Source organism: Manis pentadactyla, chromosome 8 (assembly GCF_030020395.1).
Source record: "Manis pentadactyla isolate mManPen7 chromosome 8, mManPen7.hap1, whole genome shotgun sequence".
NCBI classification, from domain to species: Eukaryota; Metazoa; Chordata; class Mammalia; order Pholidota; family Manidae; genus Manis; species Manis pentadactyla.
In genome coordinates, this window is record NC_080026.1 from 63,445,947 (window position 1) to 63,468,197 (window position 22,251).

Consider the following 22,251-nt stretch of genomic DNA (forward strand, 5'->3'; position numbering starts at 1 on the left):
GGCCATTCCACAAGTTTTCATGGTAAAGTTTCACTTTTTTCCTTTGTAATTAAGTATTTGTGAAAAGGTACTTGAGTCTATATAAATATTTTTTTGCATAAAGATTTCATTTTATTCTCTTATTGTATGGATTTAGATTCTTCATTTAATGATTTATAATCTGCTACTATCATTTATTTTGATGTTGAAATCGTTTCATTTTTGAGCGGTTAAGAACCTTTTTAGGCTGACTTCTGTCTTTCTGGCATGGCTCCATCATTCCCTGCTCAGTTCCTTGCTCTCTGGCACACTAAGATGTTCCAGGATCATCTTATGCTTTCCCTACTGTAGACCCAGCTTAACCATTTCTCCAAGGAGAAAACAACTGAGTTCACTATAATATCTCAAATCCAATACTATAGTACTATTTATTCTAGCCTTCTCTTTCCATTATTTGTAACATCCTTCTCTGACAATAAGAAACCTCACTCTGATTATCCTTAATATGCTTGATGAATCCCCCCTGTACATAGCCAGTCTCCCATCTCGGCCACCACCCTTTCCGCTTTTCCCCATCAAGTTTTCAAACCCCATTCCAAGTCTGTCTACTTCATCCACTCAGTTTCTGACACCCCATCCAAACTGGATCACTTTCTGCAGTGAGGCCCTCTTCATCAGTCCTCAGGAGGGAAGCCCCTTCCTTTCAATCAGGCACTGCCATGTGTCAGGTTTACCCACCCCAAAATATGGACCTGCTCCTTGGCCTCTGACATTCCATGCTGGGCTATTTCCAGGTATGAATGCTTTGGTTACCCCACCAGGACTCTGAATCTCCAAACTTGACTGCCGCCCTTCCTGCATAGGTTCTGCTTCCACTTACAAGGCATTCTGTCTGTGGGAACTCCCTCCTCTCCTCACAGCACTCTGACACGCCACTCCGGGCTACCATGACTCAGAAGGTGACAGGACACCTGCTTTATACTGTCCTCCCAACAGCTTTAAGAATGACTAGTTTCATCCAGGAAGGGGAAGGGATTACTGAAGAAATTCTTAATGAATAAAATAACTTGTGTTTCTACTGTGATTTATTAAAGTATTCAAACATTCTAAATGGTGTATGATCAATATATCAGACCAGAGGATGATTTTTGATTCTGTCATTTACCATAAACCTGACCATCTCAATTTAGTCAAAGAACACTGAACTTAGGTAAAAACCATCCAGATTTACTAAATCTAAACTGTGGGAGCCTTCAGTGGATTCAAAGGATATTTTCCATTTCAATTATTTTTTTAATTAAAGTATCCTTGAGATTCAATCGTATATTGGTTTCAAGTATACAACACAGTGGTTCTACAGTCACCCATATTAAATCCTCACTCCCCCTCCCCACTGAAGTTACTGTCAACATATGAAAATGTTACAGAAGCAGTGCTTTTATTTTCCACGCTATACTACTATCCCTGTGACCAACTTATGACTGAAAATTTTTGTGCCCTTTTATTCCCCTCACCCTTAACTACTCACCCCAACCCCTCCCCCATAGTAGCTTTCTTCTTTCTCAGAATTGCTTTGTTCTTTTTCAGAATTGCTTTGGTTATATGGGGTCTTTTGTGGTTCCACATGAATTTTAGAACTATCTGTTCTAGCTCATTGAAAAATACTATTGGTATTTTGATAGGAATTGCACTGACTCTGTAAATTGCTTTGGGCAGGATGGCCATTTTGACGATATTAATTCTTCCTATCCATGAACATGGGATTATTTCCATTTATTGGTTAGTTTCTCTCATGAAGAAAGTATAGGTCTTTCACCTCCTTGGTTAGGTTTATTCCTAGCTATTTTATTCTTTTTGATGCAGTTTTAAATAGAATTGTTTTCCTGTTTTCTGTTTCTGCTAGTTTTTTGTTAATATATAGGAATGCAACAGATTTCTGTGTATTAATTTTGTTATTAATTTGGTTATTTTGCTGAATTTGGTTATTAGTTCTAACCATTTTTTGGTGGAGTCTTTAGGGTTTTCTATATGTAATAATATCATGTCATCTGTAGACAGTGATAGTTTTGCTTCTTCCTTCCTGATCTGGATACCTTTTGTTTCTTTTTCTTATCTAATTGCTTTGGATGTTATTTCCAATACTCTGTTGAATAAAAGTGGTGAGGGGATATACTTGTCTTGTTTCCAATCTTAGAGGAAAAATTTTTACCTTTTGGCTATTAGGTAGGATATTAGCAGTGGGATTGCCATTTATGGACTTTGTTATGTTGAGCTATCTTCCCTTTATACTTATGCTAAGAGCTGAATTTAGTCAAATGCTTTTCTGTGACTAATGAGATAATTGTGATTTTCAACCTTCATTTTGTTAATGTGGTGGATCACACTGATCTGCAGATATTGATCCATATTTGCATCCCTGGGATATGTCACAGTTAATCATGGTGTATTATCTTTCTAGTGTATTGTTCAATTATGTTTGCCAGTGCTGCACTGAAAATTTTTTCATCTATGTTCCTCAGGGAAATTGGCCTGTAACTTTCTTGTAGTGTCCCTGTCTGGTTCTGGTTATCAAGGTAATGCTGGCTTCATAAAACGAGTTTGAAAGTACTCCCTCCACTTCAGTTTTTCGGAAGAGTTTGAGAAGGACTGGCATTACTTCTTTATATGTGTGTTAGACTGCAATAGTGAAGCCATCCGGTCCTGGATTTTGTTTTCTGGGAGGTTTTTGATTACTGATTCAATCTGTTTACTAGTAATCAGTCTGTTCAGATTATATCTTCATGATTCAGTCTTGATAGGTTGTATGTTTCCAACAATTTATCCATTTCTTCTATGATGTCCAATATGTTGGCATATTAATTGTTCACAGTAGTCTCCTGTGATCTTTTCTACTTTTGCAATATCAGTTGTAATGACTCTTCTTTCATTTTTGATTTTCAGTCCTTTTTATCATGGTTAATTCTAACTACAGGTTTGTCTATTCTTTTTCTTTTCAAACAACCATCTCTTAGTTTCATTGATCTTTTCTGTTAACTTTTTAGTTTTATTTCATTTATTTCTGCTTTCACCTTTCTTATTTCCTTCCTTCTCCTAACTTTGTGACTGGTTTATTCTTATTTTTTCTCATTTATTGAGGTTTTAACTAAGGTTGTTTATTTGAGAAACTTCCTAATGTCTTAATGTAGGCATTTATTGCTATGAACTTCCCTCTTAGAACTGCTCTTGGTGCATCCCATATGTTTTGGTATATTGTATTTCCACTATTTGTCTCCTTATATTTTTTTATTTCTTCTTTGACACATTGGTTGTTACAATAGAATATTGTTTAATCTCACATAGTTGTGAATTTCCCATTTTTATTCTTGTAACTGATTATAAGTTTCATACCATTGTCTCTGGAAAATATGTTTGATATAATTTCATTCTTCTTAAATTTATTTAGACCTGTTTTGTGTCCTAACATATGATCTATCCTGGAGAATGTTCCATGGGTGCTTCAGAATAATGTGCATTTTGTTGTTTTGGGATGGCATGTTCTGTATATGTTTGTTAAGTTCATCTGGTCCAGTGTGCTGTTAAAGGACAGTGTTTCCATATTGATTGTTTTGTCTGAATAGTCTATGCATTGATGAAAGTGGGATGTTGAAGTCCCCTACTCTTATTGCATTGCTGTCTATTTTTCCCTTTAGGTTTATTAATATTGCTGTATATACTTAGGTGTTACCACGTTGGGTGCATAAATATTTACACGTTATATCCTCTTGTTGGACTGACCTCTTTATCATTATGTAATGTCCTTATCTCTTATTAGTATGTTTTAAAGTCTATTTTGTCTTTTGTGAGTATAGCTACCCAGGCTTTCTTTTGGTTTCCATTTACATGGAATATCTTTTTCTATCCTTTCACTTTCACTCTGTATGTATCCTTACATCTAAACTGAGTCTCTTGTAGGCATCATATGCATGGGTCTTATTATTTTAAATCCATTCAGCCACTCTGTCTTTTGACTGGAGAATTTAGTCCATTTATAATTAAAGTTACTTTAGATAAGTATGTACTTATTGCCATTTTGTTTACTGCTTTCTGGTTGTTTTGTAATTCCTTTGTGCCTTTCTTTTTCCTCTTGCTCTCTTTCTTTCTGATTTGATTTTTTGGTACTGGTATGCTTTGATTCCTTTTTATTTTTTGTGTATCTACCATAGCTTTTAACTTTGTGGTTACCATGAGGCTTACATAAAACTAATATTTATAATTATCTATTTTAAGTTGCTAATTTGGAAAGCATTTTAAAGTTTTACATTTTTATTTCCCACCATGTTTTACATTTTTGATGTCATAATTTACGTCTTTTTATTTTGTATATCCTTTAACAAGTTATTGTATTTTTACATCTTTTATATTTCTGAAATTTTATACTCTCAACATGGACTTTTATAATCAGAAAAAATGGCACATTTTATTTTTATAAACACAACTGTGCAATCATGCACATAGGCTGAAAAGCAACAAAATTGGGATCTTTTTCATCAAATTGTGAACAAACATATAAAGTCATCTATGAGAAAATTCAAGTTATTTCAACCTCAAATTCATAAATAAATATGAATACATAATTCATAAATAAATATGAAAGTCATATTTATTTAGAACTGTATTTATCAAAACCAAAGATACAATTGGTTTAAGTTCTGCTCTCTTACCTACTCTGTAAGAAAATTTTGCTTTAATTCATTATCCTTAGTTATTTTAAAGTAGAAAAGCATATAACATATATTTCCCAAGACAGCAAATCTAATTTGCATTAAAAAAAATCAGGCCTCTACAGCTCTTTTGTCTAAAAGAGCAGCTATATGTTACTATTTAAATGCAAACTTACTTTTTATACAATTTTTTTAATTAATGTATTATTGATATACACTCTTATGAAGGTTTCACATGAAAAACAATGTGGTTACTACACCCATATTATCGAGTTCCCCCAATGTCCTATAAATGCAAACTTATTTAAATGAAATAAAATTTAAAATCCAGTTCCTCGGTTGCACTAGCCACATTTCAAGTGCTTGAAAGACATGCAAATACAGAATATCTCTATCACTACAGAATGTTTCATTGGCCTGTGCTACTCTAGATCTTTCCCCTGGGACCAGTGTCAGGTTCTGGTTCATGACATTTCAGAATTCAAAATATCTGTAAGTAAAACTTTAAAAAGTGATCATGAAAGAGTTTCTAAAAGTTGAAGATGCCTCATGCATGCCTAAAACTTTAAGAATTTCTTCGAAATGTCTCACTCCTTAAAAATGATCTAAAGGTGGTCACATCCAAAGTTGCTTTATTCTAAGTATAAAAACTCTCATTGTGAAGGAAGTCTATTTTATGAACTATAATAAGAAACTAGAAAACATGGAAAAATAAGAATCCATCCCACAGAAACTCCCTAGTTTATACATTTCTTTCTGAGCAGTATAACTGGCCAAGGAAGACTTTCTAATCAAGTGAATATCAAAATATATCAATGATATCTAAGAGGATCATTAATGCAATTTCACTATCCAAAGGGGCACATATATGCATCAACCACATACCCCATAAAAATACCCCATAGCCAGAGTATATTAACCAGATTCTGTACATTTACACCCAAGTTTCTTAAGAAATTAATTAGGATGTACTGTTAGGAAGAAGAATCAGGAGTAAAAGAGCAAGCGTTTAAGATACCTAAAGATATTTTCAAATGGAAGTAACACTTTGAAAACCTCAAATTGAGACCAAAATATCAGAAGAGGATGACATGGTAAACTACAAATCTCTCTTTGCTGATGTCAAGCTTTAAAATATATATGATGATACAGAACTTGAAGGGAATGATTAATGTAGGAATTCTAACAAAAGTGAAAAAACTCTAAAGGTTATATTATTTTGGAAAAATATTAGATTGCAAGAAAGAAACAGCCTGGTTATAATGGAAATTATAGTATTTATTGTGTAATGATAAGCAAGTTTTTACTTTTGTTTTACCTCAATTTCCCTTTCTGCTTTTTTTTTTTCAACTGACAAACCCAGGTTGATGACTTATCCAAATGACACATGGATTTTACTTTTAACGTGTTATTTTCGATCTTTGGTCACTCCTAAAATGGTTCAATTAAATATTCCCAGTATTTCCTACTATTAAATAAAGCTTAAAGAAAAAAATGGGAAGGTACTGTGGACTGGTGCAGGGACTCAAGAGCAAGAAGATGGCCATCAGCTTCAATTACAGTGACAGTTCAATTACCCACCATGGCTCCCTTACAAGGGGAGTATTAGCAAAGTTTTGATGGTCCACTGCCTTAAGCATAGTTCCACTTAAGGCAACAGAATAAAATATGTACAAAAAATGAAACTGTACAATAAGGTATGCAGCCTGATAATCTAATCCTCATCCCTAACACAAAGTATTAAGTATCTTAAGTAGCGGTATGTAATTCATGAATGCTTTAGAGACCCTTCATACATGGTAAATCTATAACCATAGACATATTCTAGGTGTTTAACAAATACTCATTAAATCTTAGACACAGATACCTCAAAATTAATACCACATTATAAACTATTTTAGACCTAATTTAATACAGCAAATCTAATACACCTAAGCTAATATATGTATATATAAATTGCCAAATAATCAAAGTGACAACTTTAATAGATTTATTGCTCCCCTTAAACACTGACATAAAAATAAAAATCTGTAATTTTGTACAGAAATTGAGGTAAAACATTGATCAAAACTTACTGCAGAGTAATAAAGAGCAATGCTTACCTAGTTCAATACATGTTATTCCAAGAGACCACACATCTACTTTGGCACCATAATGTAGTTCTCCAAACTTGGCTAAAATTACTTCTGGGGCCATCCTAAAACATAAAATGTCACTTAAAGTTAAAAAAGAAAAGAAAAGTATACTATTCTTTAAAAATGTAATGACCATCTACATGGAGAATACCTGTGTGAATTCCAGATGATATAACTGGACATAAGAATTCTTGTAAAGGGAAATAAATGCATTACAGGTTGTGAGGTAAATATTTACCATTGCATATACAGTGTTAGACTTATTCTCACCATTTGTCATGATCATGTAACAGCGTCCTGGAGGAAAGATTCCCCAGAGCAGGGTTGTATTCTACATCAATTCAAGTTTACAGATTCTAATATTGTATATCCTTTATGCCAGTGATTCTCAAACATTTTCGTTTTAGTATCTTATTACAAAAGTCTAAGTTTTGCTTGAAAGAGGGAATTTTATCACTGGCACTCATTTCCTTGAAGTAAACAAGCTCACTACATTTAGCTGAGAAAATATCTGCCACAATAAGCAACAACGAATAAGCAGTTTATCAGTCTTTTTTGCAAATAGGAGTAATGTTCTGTGATAAAAGTGGCTAGGACAGCCACTCATAACTAAACAAATCATACAATTATTAACTTTATAGGCATCTTGGTTATAAAATGAAATGCTAATTCACATCTTCAGCTAGACTCTAATGTTCTCACTGGTATGCTTCACCTTATACTTCCTTTGTACTTGTTGTTAAGCACAGACAGACATTTAAAACAGTTTCTGACTGCTTAGTAAGATTGTCATCAGGTGTATGTGTGTTCCTCTGTGTAAAAACATGTAAATATGTACACAGTGCTGTGTTTCTAATATACTATATACAAATTAATACATATGTAACTTCCAATTGCCAATAATAGAGGGCTTCTAATGTGTTAAGATGTTGAAGTAAGCTTGGGGAGTCAGTAAGTTCAACAAAGTTAAAAAACTAGTTTTGTTTTTAATGCACAACTTTCTAGCTCCTTTCTAGTATAAAATATTGATCACTGATTTGTAAAGGGAGACCATTAAGAAGAATTATTTCTCCAAAGAACCCTTTTTTTTATACAGGGGAAGAGGATTCTATCTAAACTAGGGTTCTACATAAGAAAGTTTTGGTCATACAGAACAGTAGCCTTCAAACTTTTTATTTTCTTACTTCCAATGAATTTATTTTAAAAATGTATCTGCTTGTACATTTTTGAGTTGGTATCGAAATTTTATAAACTTAGTTGCAAGGGATATAATGCACACATACATATATACATTATTTTGTATATGTGCTTTACAGATATTTACAACTTGGAGCTGAGGACCTAGCTCATTCAATTCATTAGAAACACTGCTGTATAATAACCTAATTAGCAAACCCAGTCTGCATGGTCATACCAACCATTCAAATCCGAATTATTTTCTATCAGGAAATGCCAAACTTCATTTTTCAATGTAAATAACATGTTAATGTGTCCTCATGGCAATTGTCCCAGTTATAAATGAAGTAATTTATGATCTACTAGAAAAGAAGATGGGAGGGAAGATAATTGGGGAAAAGAAAGAGCAAGGAGTAAAAGGAAGTGAAGAGAGATGACTGTGAAGCCAGAAGGCCCTTGCCAAAACTTTGTGTCCTAACTCTTCAATATTTCTGATGCTATATATTCTAGATGTATGTATTCTCAAGTTGTCCCTCTGGTAATGGTTTGAGTCTTTTAATCCTCAGAACAATGCATCATTCTACTATTCAGGATGGGTGAGAAGCCTTTCTTTAACAAAGTGGGAGTTGGGAGATTTGAAAGGTAAGTGGAAAAGAAGATGCAATAGACCTAAGACACCTCTCAACATATACAGAGAGAAAACACCTATGGAAGTTGAAGATGTGGAAAATTATTCCCTTCAGACTTGCTGACATTAATATGGAATTATTTATGAATAAAATTAGATGATGTCTAGAATTCACTTCAAATAACTGGAGGTGGAGGGAGGGCAAGAGGAGCAAGTACATAGGACAGCTGGGCCCTGGGGTAGTGCTGTTAGGCTGAGCTGACCACTATGTGAGCCTTCCTTATATTTTTGCCTATTTCCCTGTATACTTGAAATTCTCCATAATAAAAATTTTTTTAAAAATCGTAATTAGCTACCAGTCTTCAGATACTCTTATTCAGAGATACTGACACACAGTAAGTATAAATCTAAAGAATATTTCCACTTAGCACTTCTATCTTCTCCATTCTTAAATATTTAAATGTTTTCCCTCCTATACCCAATACATGATGTAGATGATAACAGGAAAGAAACATTGGGGGAACAAATGAAACAATAGGAGATACAAGGGCAGCACTCCAAATCTATATCTGAAACTAACTATAGTGCTTAGAGTAATGTCTAAAGCAGCACTGTATTTCCAAGAAAAAAGATAAAGCATCTGAAAAAAGTACAACCACACACTGCCTATTTCAATTATGAGGATCAATACCAGACAGGACTAGTCTTACCAATACGGCGTTCCCACAAAAGAACTGGCACGAGAGGTCATGGAAGCCAATCCAAAGTCAGCAAGTTTCACCCGGCCTTGTTCTGTCAGAAGGATATTTGCTGCTTTGATATCTCTGGGTTTAAAGAACACAGAAAATTATTTGTCTTTCCTTCATAAGATTATACTGAAAATGATAAAAATCATATAACATTTTATAAAACACAGAAGGAGAAATCAGAATAATTAAGGCCTTTGATAATCTCTCAGTTGAGATAATGAGAATTAAGATCCAAATTACGAAGTGAGATACACAGAATTCCTGTAAGTATATAGTAAAAATTTTCTAAAAGAGAAGATAAAATAGCAGTAGAAACAGAAGAAAAAATTAGGTAATTAATAGCACATACTCTGTATTTGAGTTCCTGTTCACTGGTACAAATAATGGTTTTAAAAATTCAGCTGAACATTCTTACGTAACTGTAAGATTTCTGAGTATACCCTTAACATTAAAATGGTAAAAAAAAGAACCTCATGCCCTAAATTTGTTTTTTTTAAATTACTCATATCATTCCAAACTTTAGCAGAGTTCTCCTACCTAAATATGAAATGAAAACTGAAACACATGGATAAGGTAATATCAATGATCCCAAATTTAATTTTAAGCTCTTCTCTAAATCAGTAATGTACATGTGAACTAAGAAAATTATAATGGGATTGTATGCCCAATGGGTACCATACATTCAAAAAGAAATAAATTTCTAAGCACTTGTCAATTCATACTACATAGTATTATAATGGATATAATAGTAAGTCAATCTATTTTCTTCCATTTGATTTTTTTAACAAATGGATAGGTTCTTTGAAGTTGAGAAGACCTTAGATTTTACTTCCAAATCTTCCATTCTCTTATTTACTATGCATGTGTATTTCTCTTGGTCCTTAGTATTCTCATCTAAAAACCTGATAACCCATTAATTTGCAACGACTCTACTATATAAGTTTACTATGTATTGTCTGGTTCACATAGATAATTTTAAAAATGCTAGCTTCCTTCTAAAAACAGGGAAAACCAATACCAGTGCTAAAAATGTAGTTTGTGATGGTTTAATCTTTAAATTACTATCCACTATCAAGGATTATCTCAAAAGCATAGAGTCTTAAGTAGCTTTTACTTGTCTCTGTCATGGAATCAAATCTGGCATTATGAGTCACCAGGAGGACGAAAGATCTAGGTTAGTTCTAGTCTAATCTATCTTGCTTGTAAGCTTTGGGAAGTTAGTCACAAATTGGGGCATCAGTTTCTTCATCTGTAAAATGAAAAAAGTAAGAATACATCATCCCTATCGTCTTTTCCACTTCACAAATTAAATTATTCTATAATTAAATTTCTATCACAAATCTATAAAGTGCACATACTTCAGACAGCCTGGCAGCATGTGTAGAAAAAGATAAAAATTATCCTCAACAAAGAGATCAAATAAATTAGTATATTATTTTTAAGACATGGATAACCTAAAAAAAATATGAGTTTGTAAAACTCCAGAATACTTCTATTTACCTAAAACAAATAAAGCATTCAGGATCAATAAATTCTAGGTCTGATAAACTCAATAAGCCATTTGCTTATTGATAAGTGATAATTTTTAAAGTTCTTACCTATGGATCATGTTATGAGCATGTAAGTAGGTTAATCCCTGGAGAGCACCATGTGTAATTGCTGCTATTTCCATTTCTCGTAATGGCTTTTTGTGAACTTAAAATAAGAATTCATTTGAAAATAATTATTCTATAGAACATTTCTATTTAAAAATATATATACACATATCTAATATATGGGGAAATTTTTAAAGACTAACATTTAGCAAGAAGGAACCTTTAAGGTTTTTTAGGCAATTTAACTTTATAACAAGTGTGCAGTTGTGCCTATTTGTTATAGTTCACAGGCAATTTTCCTCAAAGTTAACAAACAACATTTAACAAATATTTCATGATTATAAAAACAATAAAATAGAAGCTTTCCCTTTTTATATTTCTACATACCTTCATTCTGAACAGAAGGAACAAATCAAGTTTAATGATAAAGAATGCAGAAAAATGCCTGTTAAATCATAATGAAAGAAAATTCTTCTGTATGCTAAAACATAATATTTAATGACAGTGCACACCACGCTGAGACTCTAGAAAAGACAAAGGTTTTCACTCTTCCTGAAAAGTTTTAACATTATGAAAAAAATCTCTTACTGAACGAATTCTCATTTTATTATACTAATACTTTTCTTTTCTTAATAAATAAAGGAAACTTACTTTTCAGAAAATCTGAAGCAGATCCTATACAATATTCCATTACAAGCTACATGGGAAAAAAATGATAAAAACATTAAAATATACTATTAAAATAAAAAGATTCTATATGAGATAAAACAAATTCACCAAGGAGATCGAGAAGATACTTTGAAGTGAAACAAACTCTAGTTATCAATTACCTTTAGTTACACATTTTGTGAACTTGTTAAATGCATACATGAAGTTAAGCTAATGCTACATTAATCTTTTATAATGCCAACATAGAATTGCTTGTAGATATGTGTTTCATATAATTACTAACTAAAGCTATAAAGGAATATACATATTCTATTAATATTAACCTATAGTAGCAATACTGGTATTGTTAGGAAGCAGAAAATTATCCTCTGGTACTATATATACAAAGTTTAGGTTACAGTTTAAATCTTTCCTATAAAGCCAACACAGAGCACCTCTTATGTGCAAGGTATTTTATATATATTAACTAATTTAATCCTCATAACCACATTTGGAAGTAGACCCTATTATCATCCTTGTTTTACAGATGGAGAAACCTGAAAGACAGAAAGGCAGTACCCTCTTGGCCACTGTTTTTTCTTTAACCACAGCCTCAAATTTAGGAGTACCATCACCACTAAATTAAATCAAACATTACAAATCTAAATCTAAGTTCAGTATATTAAAATGATAATCAGCTATAGCTTATTAAAAATAAAAGGTCATTCCTGTTGAAAGAAAATTTAGCCTTCCTCTTAAAAGACATAATTACTATGCCTATACTGTTGTAAAATTACTACCTTATCTTAGTTTTAACAATGGGGCAAAATTAATTTCCATTTTCTGCAATAAAATGTCTCAATTTTCTACCTTTAGTATCATTCAGCCAAAGCATCACAATCACTTCAGATTTCTTCAGGATTCACCACCAATATTCCACACAAGATCCTTGTGGTTAAATAGTTTACATTTATGTCAAAAATATATGCTGATTTTCATCCTTGAGTGATAGGATTGTTCTCAACCTTCAAATGTTTGATAAAGCATTTGAAGAATGATACTACTAACATATATCAGAACATTTTCCCATGCACGTAATGATCAGGTGAATCTCTGGAGTAAACTGGCAAAAGTTCTAGTATCTCTTACTGCCCAAGAGTTCCAGGAAAAGCTGCTCCTCCTTTCTCAGTATGAATTAACATTTCAAGGGGTTTGTGCATGGCTTTACACACCTATTTTGAGACATTTTGGAATTAATTATAAACTAAACCTGCTAAAATTACAGCAAGGGGAGAGCAGATACCTACCCATGCTGTGTGCTCATGTAAATAGCAGCCTTTGTATTCTACAATGTTGGGATGTTTTAATATTCGTAGAAACCTGATTTCCTTAATAATACCCTGCCATCTCTGTGGGGAGAAAAAAAGAATAAAGGAAATAATTAGGAACAGTTGCTTTTCCTTAGAAAGCTATACAAGTAAAAAAGTAATGATTAGATTAAAATGTTAACAAAAACATACAATTTTGTTTCATTTGTAATATTTAAATGTCAAACTAATACATTTTAAAGAACTTACACCCATATAGTTTACAACTCAATTACATAAAATTCATTCCAGGAAGGACATATTTTTATTTTCATAAAATTTATTATCAATGAGTCTTATTAAAATTTTACAACCACACACCAAGCCTGTAGAACACTATATACTATATTTAGTGGTTTTTCTTCAAAAGTTCAACCTCTCCCTTCTTTTGTGCAGCTTTATTGTTGCAAAATTTACATACCTTAAAGTTCAACTGTTGTGTTTTTGGCTTATATTGTCTACCAAATGTTAAGTTTTTTCTGCTGTTTAAACTCAAATCAAGTAATTACCTAAATTCCTTGCACATATTCTAAAATGCTAGTGAACACTTAGGTTATAGCAGAGGGAAGTTCACAGAAAAACCAAGCAGCATGAAAACATTTTCCTACAGGATTTTATGAAGAGCCTTCCCATTGATGCCTACTAGTAAATAAAAGATAAACCTTCAGCAATTAAAGCTACTCTATGACAACTTCAGAAACTTAGGCTATATCCTAACTATAGTTACTTCTAAGAAGCAATCAGGGAACTCTGAAAATACAGGTACTTGGGCCCATGCCCAGAGACTCTAGAAGCTTAGTAGATGTAGGATGGGAACTTGGAATCTGTTTTCTGTTCTTGTTTCAGTTTTTCCAAGCTTTACCACTCACTTGTATCATATTTCTAAAGGTAGGGGAACTAGAATACAGAACTTTAAGAAATGTTTTGTACTAGAATTTAAGATCCTATATCTCCTATGTTATTTCATAAGCCCTCAACAAAATAGAGCAGAAGATATTCACAGTGTAAAGTGTGTAAGCTGGAAGATGCTAAGTTTAGAAAGTGTTTTATGGGCTTTACATTTCAAATTTGAATGCTCTGGGAGGCAAACTCTCAAAACAAAACAAAACAAAGCTAAAACCTGTATTCTTCAATGTAAAAAACACTTATTACATTATTAATATTTTATTACAATATTAGATGAGAGAAGATGCTGCCCTAGGTGAAACTTTTTGTTCTAGGTGTGACTAATTAAACAGACTTCAACACAAGTTGGCTAGGAAAGCTAGTTTTAAAGTTATACTATGGAATGGCAAATAAAATTACAGTAAACTTGTAAAAATTGAATTTTTTAAGGGGTTTTAGAAATTATTAAGAGTTTTTTTAGATATCAACATAATGGAACAGTGATCAATCACAACAGTGTTATTATGCCCATAAGTGTATCACAAAAAACAAGATTTACCATAAAATCGGGATTCCAGAAATATACAAAACCAAAACCTTTAAAAATTAAAGACTGATCCAGCAATTCTACCTCTGGGCATGTACCCTGAAGTATTAAAAGCAGGGACTCAAAGAAATATTTGTGTACCTATACTCATAGCAGCATTATTCAAAATAACCAAGGGGTAGAAACAACTGAGTGTTCATTTACAGATGATGGATGGACAAAATGTGGTGTTTTTACACAGACACACACACACGCAGTCACAAACACACACAACATGGATGAACTGCATGTTGTGCAGATGGATGTGGTGTTGGTCGCACAGCAATGTGAATGTCCTTAAGGCCACTGAACTTACACTTCAAGTGATTAAGATGGTAAATTTGTTCTGTGTACTTAACCACAATAAAAAATAATTAAATTTTTGAAGAATTAAAGAAACAGATAACATTTAGGAAGTAGACATTTTATAAACTTATGCAATTAAGAACTAATCAGAATACTGAAGAACAAAGTACATGCAATACAGTATCAATAATTTTATTTTTCAGATTATTACCCACTGCCTTATTTTTCAGACTAGATATATGCTGCCTGATGATTATTTGAAACAGCCATTAGATAATTTCTCTACCATTAAAAATTAATATCCAGTATACTTACTGTCAAATGTACCTTATTCTAGTTTACTTTCTTAGACATGATAATCCCTCTATTATAGAATAAACTGCTAAACAACAATTTAAAAAATTAAACTCGTGTCAGCAGCACCTATCTAAAACAATTAAAAGTAAGGGACACAGTTGGGAGGTTTCTGGTATGTCAGGAATGTTGTTTACGGCTCTAGGTACAATTTAAATGGGCACATTGAGTCTGTGGAAGAAAATTCACTGAGATATACACTTAATATTTGTATATTTTTCAACATTTAAAAAAAAATTTCTCACCTATCCCCAATTCAAAACGGTATGGCTTTCTTTAACATGCCAATACAAACATACATATTTCACCTACCTTTGCAGACCATATTCCAGTATAAGATAATTTCTTGATAGCTACCACTTCATTGTTGCGCACATCTTGTGCCTAAAAAAGACATAAGAGCATTGTAAAAATTATCAGATTAAATCTGGGAAATCATTTCTCTGAGAATAAAAGCATTTATAAACTACCATGTCAAAAAAGATATCAAAACTGCTTTTAAAGAACATTTAAAAAAATAACTAAATAGCAAAAAACATCAAATTATCAAGGAGCTGGTACTTTAGAAATAAAAATAATGAATGTTTATCTTTGAATGAGCTAGTTGAGAGGAAAAATATAGAAATTTGAATAGAACTGTAAACAAACAAAAAAATGACTAGTACATACAAGTCTATGCTATGCCTGTAAACTTCAAAATTTCAATGAAATGGACAATTCTCTAGGAAAGAACTACTAAAATTGATCTAGAGAAGAAAATTTGAGTAAAACAGTGGTGGCAGACTGAAAAGAATACTAATCATCTTTAAAATAGTTGTGAGTGGAAAAGTTTCATCAGGGAACTCCCCAGGATAAAAAGGGAGAAAAAAGGAAAGCTACCCCATTAATTTTATGGAGGCAGTCTAACCCAGCAACTAAACCCTCACCAGCAGCACAAAATAGAAACTTAGGTACCAATTTGACTTATAAATTTAGACAAGGGAACTCAAAATAAAATTTTAAGACCAAATATTACAGGGCATTAAAACAATATTTCACTTGAATAAAATACATTACCAAAGAAATGCAAAATTTTGATACAGGAAAACATTTCAGAATTTGCCATATTTTTTAACAAATCAAAGGGGAAAAACATATATGTTCAATAAATGCTGAAAATGCAGAAAAGGCCCAGCTCCAAATGTATTCAATGCAGGGAAGACCAAACTCTTAGGAAACCCACATGGGAAAGGTAAATCCTCAACATGATAAATCATGTCTATTGTAAATAACTATTAACTAGAATTAAGACAAGACAGCTAAAATGCTACCGCAATTACTATTTACCATTGTTCTGGAAATTTTGATAAAAAAATAAAAGCATAACAGAAACATAACTAAAAAGTTTACTGTTTAGAAACTAAGAGCCAAATTCTCATTATGTGTTTAAGAAAAAGGTTATATATAAAGAAGACACAAGAGGATAGCTGCAAAATATTTCAAATGAGTTCAGTAAAAAGAGTTAATCATCTCTAGTCATCTGTGGAAGAATTCATCTTCAATTCAGTCTTTAATGAATTCCCAAAGACAAAATCTTTTAAATTTAAAATTAGATTATGGTGATAGCTACAAAATTCTAACTTACTAAAAATCTATGCAATGCACACTTAAAATTGGTGAACTTAGAGTATGGAATTTAAATCTCAAAAAAACTGTTAAAAAATTAGACAAGCACATATATATATATATGCGTGTGTGTGTGTGTGTATATATATATATATATATATATATATATATATATATATATATATACATATACATATATATTCTTTTAAGTGGGTCCTGGGAACAACTAATGGCATTCCAATTTCAATTACTGGCAGACTGGTTAATGAAAACGTGCACCACTTACCATAATGGGTGAAGTGGATCTATCTGCATAAGATCTTGCATATGAATTTATTTTTCCAAAATGTTCTCTACTCATCTATTTGTGAGCCCCTTGATTTTAGTCAATAGCTATATTCTTTTCTAACAGTTTTAATGAGATACAATTTACATACCACACATTTCGCCCATTTGAATGTGTGTAATTCAATAGCTTTCAGTACACTGACAGATACATGGCAATACTGATTGATATGACAGATACATGCAATTTACTGATAACTACAATTTTAGAACGTTCATTACCTCAAAAAGAAACTCCAAATTGTTTCATTTAAAAATGATTAAAATGGTAAATTTTATATTATGTGTATCTTATCTCAAATTTTTTCCCAATTAAAAAAAAAAGAAACAAAACCCCACACCCTTTAGCTATCACTCTCCTATCCCTTTTCCTCACCCTTTCAGCCCTAAGGAACAACTAATCTACTTTCTGTGTCTCTGGAGATTTGCCCATTCTGTACACTTTGGAACCATACAATATACAGTCTTTTGTGACTGGCTTCTTTCACTTGGTATAATTTTTCAGGACTTGTGACCAGTGAATGTTGAGCATCTTTTCATGAGCTTTTTGGCCATTTGTACATCTTTGGAGAAATGTCAATTCAGATTCTTTGCACATTTAAAAATTGGGTTGCCTTTTTATTATTGAGTTGTAAGAGTTCTTTATATATTCTAGACACAAGTCCTTTAGCAGACATATGATTTCAAATAATTTCTCCTATTTTGTTGGTTGCCTTTGCACTGTTTTGAAGCATAGAAGTTTAACATTTTGATCAAATCCAATACCTATGTTTTTCTTTTTGTTCATGCTTTTATTGTCATTTCTGAGAATCTTTTGACAAAACCAAGGTCATGCAGTTTTACCCTAAGAGTTTTATAGTTGTAACTGTTATATTTAGGTCTTTGATACATTTTAATGTTCATATATGGTAAGAGGTAAGGGTCCAGTTTCATTGTTTTGCTAAAGAGCTACCTTTCTAATTAGCACAAGATAAAGTTCAAAAGTGGGTATACTGAATGCAGTGTAGTATCCTGGAGTAGATTCCAGAACAGAAAAGAGCATAAAGACTGGGAAAATCTGAATAAAGTATGTAGCTTAGTTAATAGTATCAATGTATCAATGTTGATTTCTTAGTTTTGATAAAGGTGCTGTGGTTATGAAACTTGTAAACTTTAAAGGATTTGGGTGAAGATTATAGGGTAAAACTCTTTACTATTATTGCAAAATCTGCAAATCTAGTATTACTTTAAAACAGTATGTTAAAGTCACGGTAATTTATTAAAATCCAAACTCATTAGATTACATTAAAATTAAATCAGATTAAGATGAGATTACTTTTGCCTATCACACACACACACACAAAAAAAAAACCCCACAGAAAAATATTTAATGTCCACAGTCATGTTTCTCTCTCCCTTCAGGATTACAAATTGTGCTTACTCATCATGTTTTATTCATCTCCTCTAATCTGGAACAATTTGCTCAACCCTTCCTTTACTTTTACAAGACTGGCAGTTGTTGAGACTACATAGCAGTACTTACCTTACTAAATTTGTGTTTGTCTGAAGCTTCTTCAAGATTAGATTCTGGTTACATATCTCTGGCTGAAATACTACATGAATTATATTGTGTCCTTTTCAGGGTATCATATCTGGACACATACAATGTCTGTTCATCACTGGTTACTAATTCTCATCACCCACTCAAGGTATTTGACTGTTTCTTTCCAATGTATACAGTTATAACCCGTTTCTTACTTTGTATCTAACAAGCAATCCGTGGAGAGATACTTTTAAACTATATAAATATCCTGCTCATCAAACTTTCCCCCTAGGCTTAGCAACCACTGAAGATTCTACCCAAAACAATCTTTGCAATGATTGCTGCAATCTTCAAAATGCTGGTTTTTCCCAACTCTACCATTCCCTTCACATGTATCACTCAGCATTCTATTATAAAGAAAAGCCCTCCCTTTCCAACTATCTATCCATCCTTCATCTATCATGGAAATTAGGAATTCCTATTTTATTCAATGGCTTATAATCAATAGATGTTTATGTTGATGCTCAAATTGTTCCAGATCTGGCCAGTGGGAGCACCTTCAAGCTGCTTCTAGCATCCTCTTGAAAGGGCCTCCCTTTTTTTTAAAGCACTTTTTAACCTTCTGGTACAAGATATTCTAGAGCTTATCTTTAATGATCCCTGTCCCCACAATAGAATGAACCATTACTCCAAGAGCTCTTGATCCATGTAGTGAGGAATTCAAGATCTGAGTGCTAAGTGTGCTTGTTGTTACTGGGATATCAATGCAACTAGAATCTTACAGAAGAGAGAGCTAGGAAATATATATGTCATATAATTAGTTCATATTAATGCCACAAATTCCTATCCAATACCTATCTAGTCCCACATGGTTCTTCCTTACTTTTGCCAATTTCCTATTTCTATCATTCTTTCAGTTAGGATCTGACTCCAAATGACATCAAAATTACTCACTGCTCAATCTTTAAACACACAATTTCAGAACTGTCATACCCATACCAATATGAAACAAATTTACTGAGAAGAGTTCAAGATTTGTTTGCAGTTTCCTCTTCCCAAGGAGACAGAGGGTATAAAGTTAAAATACTGTGTATGAAAGTTACTCGTATTAGTTTTGGTTTTTACTCTAATGTGGTTATAGCCCAAATACAGTTGGATTCATTGTTCCTGCTTGCCTTTTCATGACTCCCCCATACATAATGACTTAATTTTAACTTTTAACTATATATTTATTATCAAAAGAGGTAAAACAAGTTATCATTCTGTCCTCTATCTACTTCTTTCTAGTCCCCACACTATCACCATTCTGTATCTTGAATAGTTGTTGTATGGTATATAACTTGTCTAATTTCATTGAAGTATACATTTAATATATCTGTATTTACTGTATATAAATTATACTTAATAAAGTAAGTCAATTTAAAAGTACTACTGACACACATTGAAGGGCTACATGACAGGGATCTTTTCAACAGGGTTCTCTTATTGGGCCCATTTCTAAGAGTCTGTATATTTTTTCCTTTATTATTCTATATTTCTCCACATTAGTATTAAGGAGAACAACAGGAGAAGTGTACATTCAGACAAAACTGTAACACAGAAAAAAGGCTGTTTATGAAATACCTGTTTTCTGAGTGCCTCTTCCCTTATTCTGTGTCCAACTCAGAAATCAAACAAACATAACCTACATTACACACACACATAAAGCATGTGTACACAAAATATTCTGAAGGATGTCTATCTAAATGTTAACCGCAGCTGTCCTTGGGTAGGTAAATTACAGAGAGAATTTCTACTACCTTATTTTTACCTCTAATTTACAAATGGGAAATAAATAAAAAGTTCAAATTGTTACAAATTTGGAAAACATTTTCTCTAAGGAAATAATATTTCAAATTGTCGTTTTATTCTTAAGGTACCCATTAAAACTAAAAAACTAAGTCTGTAATACTACCAAAATATTAAACATCTATACAAAACTTGTTGCTGAGGGAAAAAAAACAATCTTAATAGGAAGAAATAATGAATGAATAATAATGAAATGTGTGTACAGGACTTTACGTAAGTCAGTGTTTTACAATATTTGATTCAATAACAATGTAAGTCATAAAACTGCTAAAGTAGTGTAAACAACATGGAAATTAAAGCAGAATATCTTTCCCATTTTTTTCAATAATCTAAGAAGCTCAATAAATAAAATTATCTTTTCATATACACCTAATGCAAGTGACTATAAAATAGACTATTGCCTATATCTTTTTGAATTACTGATTTTTACTCTTCCAGGACTGGATATTAAATAAATGCTAGTCACTGACATTAAGCCTTTAACACTTACAGAGTACACTGCTCCAAAGCTTCCATAGCCAGCTTCTATGAGATCTGTGAAGAGCTTCTCTGGATCTTCTTCGGAGAAGAGTTCTGCAATTTCAGGGTCCTTCAGGGCCTCTGTTGAGATAGTTGACAGCATCCTGCTGGACAATCAGCTGTCTGATTCTAATTGTATAGTGCTAGCCCAATCTTTGGTTCATCTGTAAGAATGAAGCCACTTTAGCATAAACTATTGTAGAGAAATAAGAAAAGAAAAAAGGAAAAGCAAAAGTTGCTAAGAATAATTAGTATAACATCATTTTCTGACTACATATATAAATTATCTTAGACCTGGAATTTCACTGAAGTGTTGCCTACTAGTGCAGGAGTCTTAAACCCAGCTCATCATCACAATCACCAATGCTGCTTTAAAAAAAAAGATTCCCACTATACATAGTATGTAAGTACATACTATATACATACACTTCTAAAACTTAGATAAATCTTTACATCCTGGAAGGCTTTCTGTATCTGTACTTAAAGATTTATCTATTGCAATAAGCTCATCAGCAAAAGAGATAAATATAGTAGGAAGACCATTAAAAACATGCCCAACAACTCAAAATGTACCCATAATATGTTTCTGACAACAGGAAGATTCCCACTTATTAATGACCTCCAAATGCAAGAAAGTAGGACAATAGATTTAATTTGTTAAATTAAATCAGTAAGATTTCTTTTCCTTTCAGATACCACATGGCAGTGTTTAATCAACTTTAACACAGACATTCCTAAGGAAAATGAAATGTGAGAAAATAATGAATTTAACATAGATAGATAACTGTTTCCTTCATAACCTGATTGACATTAAAATATGGCCTTATCAAATCTGCTTCCTTACATAAGTAGATACACTACAGAATTCCCTGGTGGTTCTGATAGCAGTTCCTTTATATCAGATTGCCAAATTTTAAAAATGACTGCCATAAATGAGAAGCTTCAGAACCTGGTTCTAGAATGACACTGCTTAGATAGGAATCCTGGCAACAACTATTTACCAACTATGAATTTGGGTAGCCTCATTTTCCAAAATATAAAATAAAAGAAATAACCTACCTCCTAGAGTAGCTGTGAGGGTTAAATGAGTTAATAAATGTTAAGTATAGCCTAGAACTCAGGAACAATAAGCAGTACATTAAATGTTAGTTATCATGACCTCCTTAAATTTACCAATTAAAATTTAAAACTCCAAAATTGATTTCATTAAACTCATAAGGGAAAATAAAACTCTAGCCAGTTCTTTCCATGCCCAAAACATATTTGTTTAATTTTTTAATGTTTTAAATTTCTTTTAATTTCAA

At 32.3% G+C, this 22,251-nt stretch overlaps 1 protein-coding gene across 1 annotated transcript in view; it reads right to left on the minus strand.

Moving 5' to 3' along the window:
• LOC118933451 (serine/threonine-protein kinase TAO1-like) overlaps positions 1–21,050 on the minus strand; it is a 60,656-nt gene extending 39,606 nt beyond the window's left edge. Inside the window, 7 exon segments of the mRNA XM_057505367.1 lie at positions 6,782–6,876; positions 9,329–9,442; positions 10,966–11,062; positions 11,614–11,659; positions 12,918–13,019; positions 15,421–15,492; positions 20,919–21,050. Of these exon segments, the coding sequence (XP_057361350.1) occupies positions 6,782–6,876; positions 9,329–9,442; positions 10,966–11,062; positions 11,614–11,659; positions 12,918–13,019; positions 15,421–15,492; positions 20,919–21,050 (658 nt within the window).
• Positions 21,051–22,251: the final 1,201 nt, after the last annotated feature.